At 36.9% G+C, this 19,470-nt stretch overlaps 1 protein-coding gene across 5 annotated transcripts in view; it reads left to right on the top strand.

Annotated features, from left to right (window-relative positions):
- Mettl15 (methyltransferase like 15) overlaps window positions 1-19,470 on the top strand; it is a 193,184-nt gene that overhangs the window by 80,144 nt on the left and 93,570 nt on the right. For 4 of the 5 annotated variants that reach the window (XM_052183152.1, XM_052183147.1, XM_052183150.1 and 1 more), the window contains exon 3: window positions 1,873-1,911. The exons of the other annotated variant lie outside the window; for it this stretch is intronic. In XM_052183152.1, coding sequence (XP_052039112.1) covers window positions 1,873-1,911 — 39 coding nt within the window. The remainder of the gene's footprint in view (window positions 1-1,872; window positions 1,912-19,470) is intronic. 5 annotated transcript variants of the gene reach the window in all.

The following is a 19,470-nucleotide window of genomic DNA, read 5'->3' as shown; positions in this document are numbered from 1 at the left end:
GGCTAATATCCACTTATCATTGAGTACATACCATGTGTGTCCTTTGGGATCTGAGTTAAGTCACTCAGGATGATATTTTCTAGTTCCATCCACTTGCCTGCAATTCATGATGTCCTTGTTTTTAATAGCTGAATAGTAAGTGTTCCCTTGTGTAAATGAACCACATTTTGTATCCATTCTTTGGCTGAAGGACATCTGGGTTGTTTCTAGTTTCTAGCTATTACAAATAAGGCTGCTGTGATCATGGTGGAGCACATATCCTGGCAAACACCTGCTGTCTCTTGAGTTTTTGATCCTAGCCATTATTATTAGTTTGATGTGGAATCTCATGTTTGTTTTGATTTATATTTCCCTGATGACTAAAGATGTTGAACATTTCTCTAAGTGCTTCTTCGCCATTCAAAATTCTTCTGTTGTAAATTCTCTCTTTAGCTCTGTACTCCATATTTTGATTGAGCTATTTGGCTTTTTGAGGTTAACATCTTGAGTTCTTTGTATATTTTGGACATTAGCCCTCTGTTGGATGTTAATGGATGTCCAGGGTTAATGGAGATTTTTTTCCCAACCTGTAGCTTACAGATTTCTCCTACTGACAGTGTCTTTTGCCTTTCAGAAGCTTTTCAGTTTCATGGGGTACCATTTATCAATTGTTGATCTCAGCCTGAGCCATTGATAATGCTGTTCAGAAAATTTTCCCTGTGGCAAAGAGTTTGAGTCTCTTTCCCACTTTGTCTTCTATTAAATCAAGTATATCTGCTTTTGTTTTGAGGTTCTGGATCCACTTCCACTTGAGCTTTCATTCTTATACATACAGGCTGCCAGTTAGACAGCACCACTCATTGAAGATGCTTTCTCTTTTCCACAGTATGTTTTTGTCATCTTTGTCAAAGATCGAAGTCTATAGGTCTGTAGATTTACTTTTCAGTCTTCAAATCTATTCCATTGTTCAATGTGTCTGTCTCTGTACCAATACTATGTGGGTTTTTGTTTTGTTTTTTTTTTTTTTGTTTTGTTTTTATTACTATTGCTTTGTATTACAGCTTGAGGTCAGGGATGCTGATTTCCCAGAAGATCCTTTTCTTTTTAGATTTATTTATTTATTTATTTATTCTTAATTTATTTTTTATTGAATATCGTCTTCATTTACATTGCCAATGGTAAAACCTTTCCCGATATCCCTCCTCCCCTAAGATTCCCCAACCCCTCCCCTTCCTTCTTCCCCCTCCAGAGAGTGAAATAACGCTATTAAAAAAAAAATGAGGTACAGAGCTAAACAGAGAATTCTCAATTTAGGAAACTCAAATGGCTCTAAAGCACCTAAAGAAATGTTCAGCATCCTTAATTATCAGGGAAATGCAAATCAAAACAACACTGAGATTCCACCTTACACCAGTCAGAATGGCTAACATGAAAAACTCAGGGGACAGCAGTTGCTGGAGAGGATGTGGGGGTTTATTTATTTATTATATCAAGTACACTGTAGCTGTCTTCAGACACACCAGAAAAGGAGGTCAGATCTCATTAAGGATGGTTGTGAGTCACCATGTGGTAGCCGGGATTTGAGCTCAGGTATTTCAGAAGAGCAGTCAGTGCTCTTAACTGCTGAGCCATCTCGCCATCTCACCAGCCCCCAGAAGATCTTTTATTGTTGAGAATTGTTTTCGCTATCCTGGGTATTTTGTTATTCCAGATGAAGTTGAGAATTGTTTTTTCCATGTCTGTGAAGAATTGTGTTGGAATTTTGATGGTGATTGCATTGAATGTATATACTGTTTTTGGTAAGATGGCCATTTTCACTATGTTAATCCTACCAATGCATGAGCATGGGAGATCTTTCCATCTTCTGAGGTCTCCTTTGATTTCTTTTTTCAGGGATTTGAAGTTCTTGTGGTACAGATCTTAACACGCTTGGTAAGAGTCACACAAAGATATTTTATATTATTTGTGGCTATTGTGAAAGGTGTCTTCCTAAGCCTGTTTATCATTTGTATAAAGAAAGGCTACTAATTTTTTTTGAGTTAATTTTATATTCTGCCACTTTGCTGAAGTTGTTTACCAGGTATAGGAGTTCTTTGGTGGAATTTTAGGGGTCACTTATATATACTATCGTATCATCTGCAAATAGTGATACTTTGCTTTCTTCCTTTCCAATTTGTATCCCCTTGGTATCCTTTTGTTATCTGATTGTTCCAGCTAGAACTTCAAGTACTATATTGAATTGATAGAAAAAGAATGAGCAACAGTTTTGAAGATGAACTATACATATCAATTGCTTGAGATCTTATTTGATAATTACCATCAAATCAAGGTCAAATTTATCAGCCTTGATTAGGCATGGAGCAAGTGAGAGTAAATGACAAAATGTGTAAAATCTGATTTAATAAGGATCCATTTGAAATATAAAACTGATAAACAGTTACAATGGCAAGCTTCCCTGTGGTGATTAGTTTGCTAGAGCAGTAAACTTCACATTTTATAACCTATTACTAGATACCATATAAGGCGGTTTTTATGATTTGTCCAAATAACACATTGTCAGAAACTTCAATAAAGTGAAAGACCCAAATTGGTCACAATGATCTGTGTTGTCATTATAAAGGTACTTATAAAGTCATTACTAAAGCATTCTCTGAACCACATTTCATACATATTTGCAGTATCCATGATTTACAGACTCTCATTTAAGAGTTCTCACTAGAGTACTGTGTAGCCTGTTTTTTGAGTTAATGCTATCGATCTGCCCGTGTTGATCATACTCTTTACTGCTTTATTTTCTTTTCTTGATCAACAGTTATTCAAAACGAATTTAGCACTGTATATACTTGTGATTTTAAGATTACTTCTCATAAATAACTTCCAGCTTCCACTTTGCCTTAAGAGCTCTCCTGTGTATGTGTGTCTGCTTACATCACTTACAAGAGGCAAAAGGTGGCCTTTTGTTGTTGCTTTTTGTTGTTGTCTTTTTGCATTTGCCTTAGAACATAGAAGACACTTCTTTCATAGCCAGCTTTTAATCCTGTGGCTAGAAACATAGCAAACTTATAGTTTCATAAATAATGAATGAAAACCAGCTGTTATTTTCAGGAGTTACAGTAGAACCAACCTTTCAAACATTTATCAGTCTTTTGATTACCCAGCTCTTGGGATTGAAATTGCCAACCTACTTGGCAGTATGCTATGTTAAAACAGAGTGATTGATTCTACTTAACTCTGTTAAGGACACACACATCTCTATCAGCTATGTTTGATCTTATTCAGATTTGTACAATATCTGAGCTTATGAAGATCAGTCTTGTTTTTAAACCTTTGCTTTGTCCTTGAGATGTGAAGGAATGAATATGCCTTCTCTCTCTCTCTCTCTCTCTCTCTCTCTCTCTCTCTCTCTCTCTCTCTCTCTCCTCTAAAGCCTAGGCCCAACATAGCCATATTTTTAACTGTGGAGCTTAATTTGCACAGTGCTTTGCTGGGTGAATTACCCACTGACTTACATGTTTGTCAACATCTGGATAAGTAATTGTGACAAAAGAAAAACATACTTTTTTTTTATTCGATATATTTTTTATTTACATTTCCAATGGTTTCCCCTTTTCTAGCCCCCCACTCCCCGAAAGTCCCATAAGCCTCCTTCTCTCCTTCTGTCCTCCCACACACCCCTTATATTAGGTTTTTTATATTAGGTAGAATTATACTACAACTTAAACTTTCTATTAACAAAATTAAGTTTCCATTATTTACTTAGTTTGTAACAACTTAGTAAGGCTGTATTTGTTGTTTGTTTGCTTAAATTAGAACCTGCTCACTCAATCCAATACATGCAGATGGTACTGAAGAGAATAGTTGCATTTACATTATACTTCAAAATGAGGTTATACAATTGAGCTCATTGATAACATTGGATAGCAGATGTACTATATATCCCCAGGTCTGTGGCACTTCTCTCATTTCATTATATGAGCTTGTATTATTATAATCATTAAAATTTTGTAGAGGCAGCATCTCATGTACCCCAGGTTAGCCTCCAAATGCCTAGGGAGCCAAGGATGATTTTCAACTCATGATCATAACAGAACTGCATCAATGTTTTATATGTTCCTTTTGAATTTTAATATTAGTGATAGGACTTTAAGATTTTAATTTTAAAGCTAATATTTATTGTATATAAATTAGTGTTAGTGAAAGTTTTCATGTGTGTTTATCTGCTCAGGAACTAGGATAATCTGAATTGGCTCTTCAGATATTTATTTTTATAACCTTGGTGCTTGCCATTTTTTTAAGTCCTGTAATTGAACTGTTACATGTGCTAGACAAGTGCTTCACAGCTGAGATTCTAATATGTATTTACATTGGGAGATTAAATAAATCCCCAAAAGACAAACATGGTAATTTTAAGTCTATTGAGTTTAATATTATGTTCTGATATAAATACTTTAAAAGTAATTAATGGATGGCATAGTTATTTCTACCAAGCTTTTCTCTCTAGCAAGAATCCTTGCTATGTATTTTTTTTCTGTATTACTTTCCATGTAATTTATGGAACCAAAGATGACTTAGAAACGGTTTTATAATATTCCTTCATTCTCTTCTTAGTGTCTACACAGTCTTAGTTTTATGATCTTTATATATACTTATATTTAGTATCCTGAGATTCTAATATTACTTCAGGACTACCCATAATTATGCTTTCCTTATTGGCATGGAGATTTTATGATATATGACTTGTTTGATCTTTTTCCACTTTAGAACCTCAGTGTATTTTTGTATAAACCTGGATAGTATAGACTACTATGAATCCACTTGAATATCATGTTGATATACTTAATATTATAACAGTTACAATAATGGTAGTTAAATTTTCCAAACCATATCTAAATGTTTAAAAACTACACTAAGAAAGATATGAAAGTTAAAGAGTGGTCAATATAACTAGATCCCTCCTCTGAGTGGAGGCTATCAGACTAAAAGTTACCCTTGTGAGTTACTGAATGAATATAAAAGCTACAGTATAACTGTGTCCTCTTTTAGTCCCATCAACCTTATGCATTTAGACTGTGTTAAATGTGTGAAAGACTTCCTTGCATAATGAACTACTACTGTAACTTTAATTTCTTCATTTTAAAACTATAGTTTAAATATGACTTTCTTTGTAATAGCTCCTGGCTTAATATATACTTTTTCTAGATATGCAAAAATAATGTCATCTTTTTATTTTTTTCACATTTTTAAAATTTAGTTTTTAATTTTTTTCTGTATCCATTGAAACCTAAAACACAAACATATACATTTTCCTAGATGTAACCAAGGTCTTTATGTTTAATGTCACACCATATAATGTATCTTTATGTCTAATGTCACACCATATAATGTGTCTCCAACATCGCTTTTACAAAAATCTTTGTGTGTGTATGTGTGTGTGTGTGTGTGTGTGTGTTCATGTGTGTGTGCATGGTGTCAGGGTTTTAGAAGTAGTTTAGCCTTTGCTAAGTTCTTCACTGAATTTCCTTACTTATTCTGCATCTTCCTTTTTTCTTGTCTTTCCTTTACTATGTGGTCCCTTGGTGACAGCAGATTTTCAGCTCCATTTAATGTTAGCATGTCACTGTCACACATGTACTGCCCTTGCTATGATTCAACACAAGACTTTTCCTTGTCCCATTGGGATATACTTGAGTCCATTCAGATAACATTGTACCTTTTTCGAAATAAAGAAGTTGCTTCTTGGTGATGCTCCAGATGTCTTAGTTATGTAGATGTTTGAATACTATCCTGTCCTGTAATGAATTGTATGCTCTAGACCTGTGATCTCATGACATGGATATCAAGAAGGATTTGTCACTTTTCTTCTGACTAAATGTGTTCTCTATGCCAGTAAAGAAAGAGATCCATTGTAAAGAATTTCTGTAACTGTAGGTATCCCCATGCTTACAGTTCCTTGTCTTCTCTGCCATTTTCTGTCTAATCATATCCTTAATAACATGACTTCTGGCATTCTTCATTAACTGTATGAGTTAAAGTACGAATGCCTTAAGATGACACTCATTTTTTCCATATTACCTGAGCCTATATTCATTCTCATATTGAGGATGTTTCCCCCACAACCTAGTACTTGTAATCAATCTCAAGGCCTTGTGCCTCCCAGTAAGCCCTTTGAAACTAAACCATATCTCCAGCCTTCTACTCTAGTAGTCAGGCTTTTTCTTAGTCAGGCTTATATAGTGGCAACTTTGTATAAAAGATAATTTGAATTTACCTTTTTAATTTAGTATGTTTATTACAGTTTTTATCCTAATCTCCAAAAACAACTGTTCTTAAATTTTCCATGGAATGCTCTCTTTGAATGACCTTGATATTTTCTTCATTAAGTTTTTAAAATGTTATGATAGAAGAACAATAAACATGATAAAATATTTAGATGAGATAAACTTGAGAGAAGGTTGAGTGAACACATTTGTAAGTTTATATTTGTTGAAAAAGAAAAATAATTTAAAATTTAAAGCAAAGCTCAATGAAATTATAAAAAACATACAATGTTATTGTTGATAATAGTACCAGGGATTTTGATTTTCATATTTGTATTGCTTCCAGTAAATTAACTGACCATCTAAAAATTTATGTTCAGTTTTCAGTGTCATTTAAAACTTGAGAAATTCAAACAGTGTTGCCACAAATTAACATGTCATAATACCATTTTTTATTGTCTTCATTTCCATTGTCCCTTCATAGAGTTATTACACTCTGTAAACTGTAACTAGTGATATGATAAAGGATAACAGTTTAAAATGAAATCTTTAAACATAGCTATCATCTGCTAAGCTAATTCTTTTCAACTTGAACTTCAGTGCTTTACAGATGCTACTTTAGGTTAAAGAAATTGAAGATAAGCAGGTACATAAACTGAAATTGTCTCATTCTTGTTATTCCATTGGTGATTTTTATTGATGTTTATGTTCTGTTTTACTCCTTATGTCCATATGCTGACTTCAGTGTTTAGTATATCCTATATTCTGTTAAATGTGATTTGAAAATAAAATTTTACAATTCAAAATATCATTATGTTTTTAAAAATTGATTTGATAGGAACAGAATAAAATATCTAGACAAATGTCTAACCTGTAGAAATTATATTCATATACACTAACATTTATCTACTGGTAGAAGACAAAGAATGAACCATGTAACTCACATCTATGTAGTTTCTAGTGCCAATTGGAAGAACTTAAGTTTCTAAAGCTGTAATGAAGTAAATATTAATTAAGATAATATCTAGTTAGTCCTGTTACCTTCAAACCAACGCTTTTTTTTTTTTACAAAAATTCATGTGTCTATTGTAAGTTATCAATGTCTCAAAATGTGTATCTTCTCTGTCTTTTCTTTCCTTTATCCTATTGATGGCAATCATATTTGAGATTGCCCAGTGCCCAAGCTACACTCTGTGGTGTAGCTAAGGAGCAGCTCTGTTCATGTTGCTTTTGCTACAGAAGGGACAAGTGCTTTGATATAATTTTTTTGAGAAGGACCCACAGAGAGTTTTTATTAATTGAGGGTTCTGACCTTGCTGTTGCATTTAATCATGATACTATGACCAATATCTAAGACTAGAATATTGCATTTTTCTAAATTACTTCTGTGTAAATATAGTATCATTGAGAGACTCTTTGATAGACCATCTGCTAGCTGAAAGATTTGTTAATGAGTCTTCTAATTCTGAAGCTATGAAATATCTTGTGTGCTAAGTTTATTTGGGATTGACCAAACTTCATTTTGTGAATAATCATTTCTTCAGTTGAAATGTGTGCTTTTGATAGTATTATTTACATAGCAATAATATGTACTTTTTTTCCTCCTTGTGTCTTTCCTGTCAGCATATCTCAGTGACCTGATGTTATTTATTAAGATAATGTAATCAGCTCCTATTACAAGAAGATTACTACTATTCAGAGATTACTATTAAGTAATACTACTTAATATTAACTTAATAGTACTAGTAAGTAACTCCTCTGACATTTGTGATGATTAAATTATAATATTATACCTCCCCAAAGTAGATCCTTTGATTTTCAGTCTCTTTTGTTCACTCTGATATCTCATTTATAGCTTCTTTTATAGTTATATGATATTTGCAAATCACAAAGCTGCTGGCTTTAAACCAATAGATTTGTTGAATTTTGTAATAAAAAACTTTTTTTTACCTAATGTAATTGTAATCTCGGAGGCTTACTGCTGAATAGGTTTCCCCTTTCTAGTTCTTTATTGAACTTTGATTGGCTGGTTCAACTCAGCTGTTTTTGCTCAAACTCCTCTCCAAGCTGACTGATTTCAACCTGACTTCACTCAGCTTCTCACTGAATTGCTCTTCTTGGTTCCAAACTCTGGCAATTTGTTATAATCTTCTGCCTCCTTCTTATTCTCTAACTTTAACTGCCTCTGCTGACCCACACTGAACTGCAAAAACTTATGAATGAACTCAACTCCACTGCACTGTACTCACTGAACTGACTCCCAACTGTCTCAATTCAACTGCCTCCCAACTTACTGACTCCTTGTCTCTTTGTGCTGCCCTTAAGTAGCTTCCCTTGAGAGTTGGGCATATCCTACCTCTGACTCATCCTGTTACAGTTTTCACTTATTTGTCACTTTGACCCTCAATTGGATATCTTTCTTTGGGATTAAAGGTTTGTAATAAGAGCATGTCTGTACTACAACCAGAGCACACAGAGGGCGTTGGATGTGATCAGAGTAGCCATGTTTCTGGATTAGAACTCCTCTGCATAAATTGCCTCCTTTTCATTTTGTTAATTACTGAGAAAACACTATCTTGATTGATATTCCCTTTATTAACTTATTAAAGATACATTTCCTTAACTTTTTCTTTGTAAAATCTACTCCATGCAAGAGTTTTCTGGTGCTGTAGTGTGCAGTATTCTGAGCTTGAAATTTATATACATATATACACTATTAACTAAGTTTAAGAATATGGATGGCCCCGATCATCTATACATGTATAGTTATAAGTACACTTGCACAGGTATGGACACCTGTGGATCAGCCACTAGGATATAAATGTGTTAATCTGTTTTTATTTTTGTCATAGAATAATTCACCACAAATTCTTAATTTAATATTTAAGATTAGAATATTAGAGATGGTATGGGAATGTAGCTTAATTATTATAGTGTTTGCCTCACCTATGCAAAGCCCTCAGTTTAATGCCCAACATCACATAAACCCGATTAGATGATTCATACCTGTAGTCCCTGTAACTCAGAATGTGAACACATTATATTAGAAACTCAAAGCACTTGTAAGCTACATAGCAAGTTTGAGGCCAGCCTAGGATAATTGAAATGCTGTCTAAAAATCGAAAATGTAGTAGAAAATCGAATGAGTTTAACATAAGAATGCCAAAACTTACATTATTTGTTTTTAAAATTATTTATTGCAATGAATAGATCAAGAGTGTGTGAAGGGATTAGTATTGTTATTTAGATTACTGTGAGTTTACTTAATTAATAATCCTTAAAGAAAACACTTGTTTAACTTGCTTTGTATTTATTCTGTTTGTAGCATTTTATGTGATATAAATTTCTTGATGTTGTAGGTAAAACTAATTTTCTTATGAAGAAAAATAGAAAACCATCAGTGACCATGCAAGTACTCAGTAAAGCACTTGCCTCATGAGCATTGGGTCTTGGGGCTGGTTTACTGATATCCTCTGTAAACCTTGGCATGGTCCTGTGCACTACTTGTTCTACTTGCACTAGGAGCATGGAGAAGAAAACATTTCATCTGGCTCATTAACCAAGCATCCTGGCTTCCTTGGTGATGTCCCTGGCAAATGAGAGGCACAGCACATAGTCCTCAAGCCTCCATGCATTCATTTTATTCATTCTCAATCTCATTCTCTCTCTCTGTTTCTCTCTCTCTCTGTTTCTCTCTGTCTCTGTCTCTGTTTCTCTCTCTCTCTCTTTCTCTCTCTCTCTCTCTCTCTCTCTCTCTCTCTCTCTCTCACACACACACACACACACACACACTCACACACAAGATCCTGAAAGACTGTCATTTTCATTTTCTGACCAGAAATCTGTAGCTTTCTGTGGCTACCCACATGATAGTATTTTTAGAAATTTGCATTAACTCTTGTCCCCTGTACATGGAGATTTAGAGAATGTGGATGGAAATCTAGACCACATTACAGATAAGAGTAGAAATATCACATTGAAGAATGATTGTCTAATAATTTAGTAAAATGTAATTTTAAAAGATTATGTATTTGCATCCCAAATGTTGCCCTCCCTCTCACCCCACTGTTCTGGTATCCCCTCAGTTCATCCATCCCCAGTGGGTCGTCTTTACCTCTGTGAGATCACACCCACCCCTGCCCCCTGTATCACCCAACCCTGGTTCATCAAGTCTCTGCAGGATTAGGTGCTCCTCTCCCACTGAGGCCAGACATGGCAGACCATTACCACATATGTGTCAGAAACCTTGGGTTTGTGATTCAGTCTCTAGGAGCTGCCAGGAGTCCAGGTCAGTTGACATTGTTGGTTTTTCAGTGGTGCTGTCATCTCTTTGAGGGCCTTCAATCCTTCCCATAACGCTTTCTTAGAGGTCCCCAACCTCTGTCCAATGTTTATTTGTGTGTATGTGCATCTGTCTCAGTCAGCTGCTGGGTAGAGCTTCACAGAGTGCTGCTATACTAGGCTCCTGTCTGTAAGCACATCAGTAATAGTGTCAGGGATTTGGTCCCTGTCCATGTGACTGGTCACTGCTTGGCCATTCCTTCAGTATCTGCTCCACTTTTGTCCCTAGATTTCTTTTAGACAGAACCAATTTTGGGTCAAAAGATTTGAAGGTGGGTTGGTATTCCTATCCGTCCCCTGGGGGGTATTCTTCTGGCTACTGGAGGTGGTCTCTTTAGGTTCCATATACCAACTGTTGGGCATTTCTGCCAAGGTCCCCTGCATTGACTCCTGGGAACCTCCCTCATCCTGCATCTCTGAAACTTCTTAGAGAATCTCCCCATCTCTGACCCCTGGTAATTGTATGTTTCCATTCATTATCTTGACCCTATGGGACTCTACGCCTCCTATAACTATTTTCCACGTCTTAAGTGAGATTCAAGTATCTTCACTTGGGCCTTCCTTCTTTTTAGCTTCTTTGGATCTGTGGGGTATATCATGGATATTCTGTATTTTCTTGGCTAATATCCACTTATCAGTGAGTATATACCTTTCATGTCCTTTTGAGACTGGGTGACCTCATTCAGGAAATTTTCAAGTTCCATTTGCCTGAAAAATTCATGATATCCTTGTTTTTGATAGCTGAAAAGTATTCCCTTGTGTGTTCCACATTTTCTTTATCCATTCCTTGATTGAAGGGCATCTGGCTTGCCTTCAGATTCTGGCTATTATGAATAAAGCGGCTTTGACCATTATGGAGCCCATAACCTCTAGGTATGGTGGAACATCTTTTGGGTATATGCCCGAGAGTGACGTAACTGAATTTTCAGGTAGAACTATTTCAGATTTTCTGAGGAACTGCCAGATTGTTTTCCAGAGTGTTTATACCAGTTTATAGTCCCACCAGCAATGGAGGAGTGTTCCCTTTCTCCATATCCTCACCAGCATGTGCTATCATTTAAGTTTTTGATCCTAGCCATTCTGGTTGGTATAAGGTTGGATCTCAAGGTCGTTTTGATATGTATTTCCCTGGTGACTAAGAAACCAGGATCAAATAGACCATCTAAACAGACCCATAACCCCTAAAGAAATAGAAGGGGTCATAGATAGGCTTCCAACCAAAAAAAGCACAGGACCAGATGGTTTCAGTGCGGAATTCTATCAGACCTTCAAAGAAGACTTAACACCAATACTCTTCAAACTCTTCCACCAAATAGAAACAGAAGGAACACTACCCAACTCCTTCTTTGAAGCCACTATTACGCTGATACCAAAACCACACAAAGATCCAACTAAGAAAGAGAATTTTAGGCCAATTTCCCTTATGAATATCGATGCAAAAATACTAAATAAAATTCTTGCCCACCAAATCCAAGAACACATCAAAACAATTATCCACCATGATCAAGTAGGCTTTATCCCTGGGATGCAGGGATGGTTCAATATATGGAAATCCATAAATGCTATCCACTACATAAACAAACTCAAGGGAAAAAACCACATGATCGTTTCATTAGATGGTGAAAAAGCATTTGACAAAATTCAGCATCCTTTCATGCTAAAAGTCTTGGAAAGGACAGGAATTCAAGGCCCATATCTAAACATAGTAAAAGCAATATACAGCAAACTGGTAGCCAACATCAAACTAAATGGAGAGAAACTTGAAGCAATCCCACTAAAATCAGGGACTAGACAAGGCTGCCCCCTCTCTCCATATCTTTTCAATATAGTTCTTGAAGTCCTAGCTAGAGCAATTAGACAACAGAAGGAAGTCAAAGGGATACAAATTGGAAAGGAAGACGTCAAATTATCACTATTTACAGATGATATGATCGTATACTTAAGTGACCCTAAAAACTCTACTAGAGAACTCCTACAGCTGATAAACAACTTCAGCAACTGGCTGGCTACAAAATCAACGCAAGCAAATCAGTAGCCTTTACATATTCAAAGGATAATCAGACTGAGAAAGAAATTAGGGAAATGACCCCCTTCACAATAGCTACAAACAACATAAAGTATCTTGGGGTGACTCTAACCAAACTAGTGAAAGACCTATATGACAAGAACTTCAGATCTCTGAAGAAGGAAATCGAAGAAGATCTCAGAAAATGGAAAAACCTTCCATGCTCGTGGATTGGCAGGATTAATATAGTTAAAATGGCCATCTTGCCAAAGGCAATCTACAGATTCAATGCTATTCCCATAAGAATCCCAACCCAGTTCTTCATAGAGCTAGAAAGAGCAATTCTCAAATTCATCTGGAATAACAAAAAAACCAGGATAGCTAAAACTATTCTCAACAATAAAAGAACTTCAGGGGGATTCAATATCCCAGACTTTAAACTCTACTACAGAGCAATAGTGATAAAAACTGCATGGTATTGGTACAATATCAGGCAAGCGGATCAATGGAATAGGATTGAAGACCCAGAAATGAACCAACACACCTATGGTCACTTGGTCTTCGACAAAGTGGCTGAAAGCATCCAGTGGAAAAAAGATAGTCTTTTCAACAAATGGTGTTGGTTCAATTGGAGGTCAGTATGCAGAAGAATGTGCATCGATCCATTCTTATCTCCTTGTACCAAGCTCAACTCCAAATGGATCAAGGACCTCCACATAAAACCTGACACACTGAAACTAATTGAAAAAAAACTGGGGAAGACCCTTGAGGACATGGGCACAGGGGAAAAGTTCCTGAATAGAACACCAATAGCTTATGCTCTAAGATCAAGAATTGACAAATGGGACCTCATAAAACTACAAAGTTTCTGTAAGGCAAAGGACACCATCAAAAGGGCAAAACGTCAACCAACCGACTGGGAAAGAATCTTCACCAACCCTAAATCTGACAGAGGGCTGATATCTAATATATACAAAGAGCTCAAGAAAGTAGAACCCAGAGATCCAAATAACCCCATTAAAAAGTGGGGTACGGAGCTAAACAAAGAATTTTCACATGAAGAACTTCGGAGAGCTGAGAAACACCTTAAGAAATGTTCAACATCATTAATCATTAGGGAAATGCAAATCAAAACAACCCTGAGATTTCACCTCACACCAGTCAGAATGGCTAAAGTCAAAAACTCAGGAGACAGCAAGTATTGGCGAGGATGTGGAGAAAGAGGAACACTCCTCCACTGCTGGTGGGATTGCAAGATGGTGCAACCACTTTGGAAATCAGTCTGGCGGTTCCTCAGAAAAATGGGCATGTCACTTCCTGGGGACCCTGTTATACCACTACTGGGCATATATCCAGAGCATTCTTCAGCATGCAATAAGGACACATGCTCCACTATGTTCATAGCAGCCCTATTTGTAGTAGCCAGAAGCTGGAAAGAACCTAGATGTCCTTCAGCGGAGGAATGGATACAAAAAATGTGGTATATTTACACAATGGAGTACTATTCAGCCATTAGAAACAATGAATTCATGAAATTCTTAGACAAATGGATAGAGCTGGAGAACATCGTACTAAGTGAGGTAACCCAGTCTCAAAAGATCAGTCATGGTATGCACTCACTGATAAGTGGATATTAGCCTAGAAACTTTGAATACCCAGGACATAATCCACAAATTAAATGATGTCCAAAAAGAATGGAGGAGTGGGCCCTGGTTCTGGAAAGACTCAGTGCAAGAGTATAGGGGAATGTTCTGTCCCTTCCAGAACAGGGAAGTGGGAAGGGGTAGATGGAAGAATACGGGGACGGAAGAGGGCTTATGGGACTTGTGGGGAGTGGGGACCCAGAAAAGGGGAAATCATTTGCAATGTAAATAAAAAAATAAATAAATAAAAATAAAAATGAAAAAAAAAAGAATGTTGAACATTTCTTTAAATGCTTTTCAGTCATTCAAGATTCCTCTGTTAAGAATTATCTGTTTAGTTCTGTACCCCATTTTTTGATTGGGTTACTTGTTTTTTGGAATCTACCTTCTTGAGATTTTTATATATTTCAAATATTAGATCTCTGTCAGATGAAGGGATAGCGAAGTTCTTCTCCCAGTAAGTAGGCTTCTGTTTTTGACCTATTGTCATTGTCCTTTGACTTACAGAAACTTTTCAGTTTCTTGTGGTTCCATTTATTAGTTCTTTTTTTTGTGTGTGTGTGTATCTTCTTCATTTGCATTGCCAATGGTAAAACCTTTCCCAATTTCCCCCTCTAAAACGCCCCCCTCCTCAACAATTCCCTACCTCTTCTCCCTTCCCCTGCCTCCATGTATATTCCCCTCTACCCAACACTGTCCCACCTCCCCCCCCAACTTCCCCTCCTCATCTGTTTCCCTTTGTTGTGGGCTCTATTGAGCCTTTACCTGACCAAAGACCACTCCTCCCACTGATGCCCCAAAAGGCATTCCTCTGCCACATTTTTGGCTGGAACCATGTATACCCCTTGGTTGATGGTTCAGTCCCTGGGAGTCTTGCAGTGTCTGGGTGTCCGAAGTCATTGTTTTTCACATGGGGCTATATACCCCTTCAGCTCCTCCGGACAACCCTACAGATCCTCCGTTGGGGACCCCAAGCTCAGTCCAAGCTTGGTTGCTAGTTTCTGCTTCTGAATTCGTAAGACTCTGGCAGGGCCCCTCTGGAGACAGCCATGGCATGATCCTTTTGGTACATGCTTCTCATCATAGTGTTGAGGTTTGCTGACTATTTATAGGATGAATCCCCAGGTAGGGCACTCGCTGGGTGGCCTTTACTTCAGACTCTGCTCCACACATTGCCTCCCTTGTTGCTCCTGTGAGCATTTTGCTTTGTTTCTTAGAGGAACCATAGCTCCCTCGCTTAAGTCATTTTTCTGGAGCTTCCTGTGCTGGGTAAATTGCAACTTGTTTATTTTGAGCTTTTGAACTAGCATCTGCTTATTAGTGAGTGCATACCATGTGCTTTCTTTTGTGACTGGGATACCTCACTCAGGATGACACTTTCTAGTTCTATCCATTTGCCTAAGAATTTCGTGAATTCATTGTTTTTAATAGCTAAATAGTACTCCATTGTGTGTGTGTGTGTGTGTGTGTGTGTGTGTGTGTGTGTGTGTGTGTATACACACAGTTTCTATATCCATTCCTCTGTTGAGGGACATCTGGGATCTTTCCAGCTTCTGGCTATTATAAATAAGGCAGCTATGAACATAGTGGAGCATGTGTCCTTATTACATGTAGGAGCACTTTCTGAGTATATGCCCAGGAGTAGTATAGCTGGCTCCACAGGTAGTAGTACTATGCCTAATTTTCTGAGGAATCGCCAAACTGATTTCCAGGTGGTTTTACAAGCTTGCAATCCCACCAATAATGGAGAAGTGTTCCTCTTTCCCCACATCCTCTCCAGCATCTGCTGTCTCCTGAGTTTTGCAACTTAGCCATTCTGACTGGTGTAAGGTAGAATCTCAGTGTTGTTTTGATTTGCATTTCCCTGATAACTAAGGATGCTGAACATTTCTTTGGGTGCTTTAGAGCCATTTGAGTTTCCTTAGTTGAGAATTCCCTGTTTAGCTCTGTACCCCATTTTTAATAGGGTTATTTAATTCTCTGGAGACCAACTTCTTGAGTTCTTTGTATACATTGGATATTAGCCCTCTATCGGATGTAGGGTTAGTAAAGATCTTTTCCCAATTTTTGGTTGCCGTTTTGTCCTATTGGCTATATCCTTTGCCTTACAGAAGCTTTGCAGTTTTATGAGGTCCCATTTGTCAATTCTTGTTCTTAGAGCATAAGCCATTGGTGTTTTGTTCAGAAACTTTTCCCCTGTGCCCATGTGTTCAAGGTTTGTCCCTACTTTCTCCTCTATAAGCTTCAGAGTGTCTGATTTTATGTGTAAATCTTTGATCCACTTGGACTTGAGCTTTGTACAAGGAGAAAAGAATGGATTGATTTGCATTTTTCTGCATGCAGACCTCCGTTGATCCAGCACCATTTGTTAAAAATGCTGTCTTTTTTCCACTGGATTTTTTTTTAGCTCCTTTGTCAAATATCAAGCCTTCCTCTACTCAAAGGATAAACAAGATGAAAAAGAAATTAGGGAAATGACACCCTATACAATAGTCCCAAATAATATTTCGTACCTAGGCGTGACCCTGACAAAGCAAGTGAAGGGTCTATATGACATGAACTTTAAGCCTCTGAAGAAAGAAATCGAAGAAAGTCTCAGAAGATGGAAAGATCTCCCATGTTCATGGATTGGCAGGATCAATATAGTAAAAATGTTCATCTCGCCGAAAGCAATCTACAGCTTCAATGCAATCCCCATCAAAATCCCAAATCAATTCTTCATAGATCTAGAAAGAGCAATTCTCAAATTCATCTGGAATAACAAAAATCCCAGGATAGTAAAAACTATTCTCCACAACAAAAGATATTCTGGGGGAATCACCATCCCTGACCTAAAGCTCTACTACAGAGCAATAGGGATAAAAACTGTTTGGTATTGGTATGTAGACAGGCAGGAAGATCAATGGAATAGAATTGAAGACCTGGAAAAAAACCTACACATGTACAGTCATTTATTAGTTCTTGACCTTAGTGCCTGAGCCATTGGTGTTCTGTTCAGGACATTTTCTCCTGTGCAATGTGTTCAGAGCTATTTCCCACTTAGATTTAGTGTGTCTGCTTTTAGGTTGAGGCTTTTGATTCATTTGGACTTGACTTTTATGCAAGGTGATAAATATGGGTCTAGTTGCATTCTTCTCCATGCCCACATCCAATTAGACCAGCACCATTTACTGAAAACTCTCTTCCTGTTCCATTGTGTGCATTTGGCTTCTTTTTCAAAAATCAAGTGTCCACAGGTATATTGGTTTATTTTTGTGTCTTTGATTACATTCTGTTGATCCACTTGTCTGTTTTTATGCCAATATCTTACAGTTTTTATTACTATTGCTCTATAATATAGCCTTAGATCAGGGTGGTGATATATCTAGAAGATTTCTTTTATTGTTTAGGATTGTTTTGGCTTTCTTGCATTTTTTAAATTTCCATATGAAGTTGAGAATTATTTTCTCAAGATCTTTGAAGAATTGTGTTGATATTTTGATGGGGCTTGCAGTAAAACAGTACACTGCTTTTGGTAAGTGGGCAAGTTTTACTATGTTAATCCTATTGATCCGGGGACTTGAGGTTCTTGTCATACAGGTCTTTCTATTTCTTCAGTAGAGTTATACCAAGGTATTTTATGTTATTTGTGACCATTATAAAGGGTACTGTCTCTCTAACTTCTTTGTTAGCTTGTTTATACCTTGACTAAAGGAGGGCTGTTGATTTCTTTGAGTTAATTTTATATCCAGCCACTTTGTTGAATGTGTTTATCAACTTTAGGAGTTGTCAGGTAGAATTTGGGGGTACTTATGCATACTGTCTTGTCATCTTGGAATAGTGATAGTTCAACTTCTTCCTTTCCAATTTGTATCCCCTTCATTTCCTTTAGTTTCTTATTGCTCTAGAAATAACTCCAATTACTATATTGAAGAGATATGGGGAGAGTAGACAGCCATTTCTGGTTCCTGATTTTATTGGAAATACTTTAAGTTTATCATCTGGTAATTTCATGTTGGCTATTAGCTTGCTTGTTGCGAAAGAAAATATTTTTAAAGTTGATCAAATATATTCTTTGTTACAGCAAATAAATTTTTCATTTGTATATAGGGTACAGTTGAAGGTACCAGATGAAATGCTTGAGTTCAATTCCCAGCAACTGCATGGTGGCTCCCAACCATCTGCTGTAGAATCATTGTTCTAACAACAAAACTCCTGATAAGATGGAAAAAGAAGAAACATTATTTGTTTTGTTTATACAGTAACTTTCATAGTATTTTGAGAGATTTTATTCTTTCCTATAAGCCTGCATGATAGTTACAAATAAAGCTATATAAATGCTTAGTAGGCAGATACTACAGGGAACATCAGAGACAGTAATGAATTAAGGGAATTGGTAGTAAAAAGTAAAGAGTCAGAGAAAGATTTAACTGAATGAGTCAGAGATAGGATACCTCCACCTCACAGAAGAACAGCAGAAGAGGCAAGTTAAAAGCAGTGAGAGAGAAAAGAGTATGGTATGTAGTGTGTTTGAGTGGTAGTTTTACTAGGATAGTTATACAGAGACAGGTTGCAGAGAGAACAAACTAGACACAGGTAAAGACAGAGCAAGCCAGTGAATGAGAAGGAGCCAGAAGATTAAAACTTATTTCCAAAGTTAGTATGAGGCTAAAGAGTGCAATTCAGTCAGAAACTGAGAGAAGCTGGATTGAATTAGTCAGGTTGGAATTGTAAGAAGTCTAGAAGCTTCCAGTCCTAGGCCTAGGACTAGTTAAAACAAAGAAAGAAATTCTGGGCTCTGCCAAATCTGTGTATTTGCATAGCTCAGGTATAGCTCTCACCCCATCCTTTCATCAGTAAAAACAAAAGACACAGGCACCAATTTGTATTTAGGTGGGATGTGGGTGGTGGTGGAGGTGAATGGAAAACATTAGAAGCAGCTGACCTGGCAAATTAGACCCATAATAAAGAGGTATCGTGGACATTAGGTTTGTAACTAGCATTGAGAGAGAGGGAATAAAGAGAACAAATAACTTACCAAGCAAAGATGACTTAGCATCATGGGCAGCTGGTCTGGAATTAGCTACACACATTCTTTTTTATCAGAATGTTCAAATAACTTTGTCAGAAAGGTCATTTCTTGGGCTGGTGATATGGCTCAGTGGTTAAGAGTGCTGATTATTGTTCAAAGGTCTTGAGTTCAATTCCCAGCAACTGCATAGTGGCTCCCAACCATCCGCAATGTGATCTGATGCTTGTCTGGAGA

This window comes from Apodemus sylvaticus, chromosome 5 (genome assembly GCF_947179515.1).
Source record: "Apodemus sylvaticus chromosome 5, mApoSyl1.1, whole genome shotgun sequence".
In the NCBI taxonomy this organism is placed as follows: domain Eukaryota; kingdom Metazoa; phylum Chordata; class Mammalia; order Rodentia; family Muridae; genus Apodemus; species Apodemus sylvaticus.
This window is presented reverse-complemented; position numbering and strand designations above follow the sequence as displayed.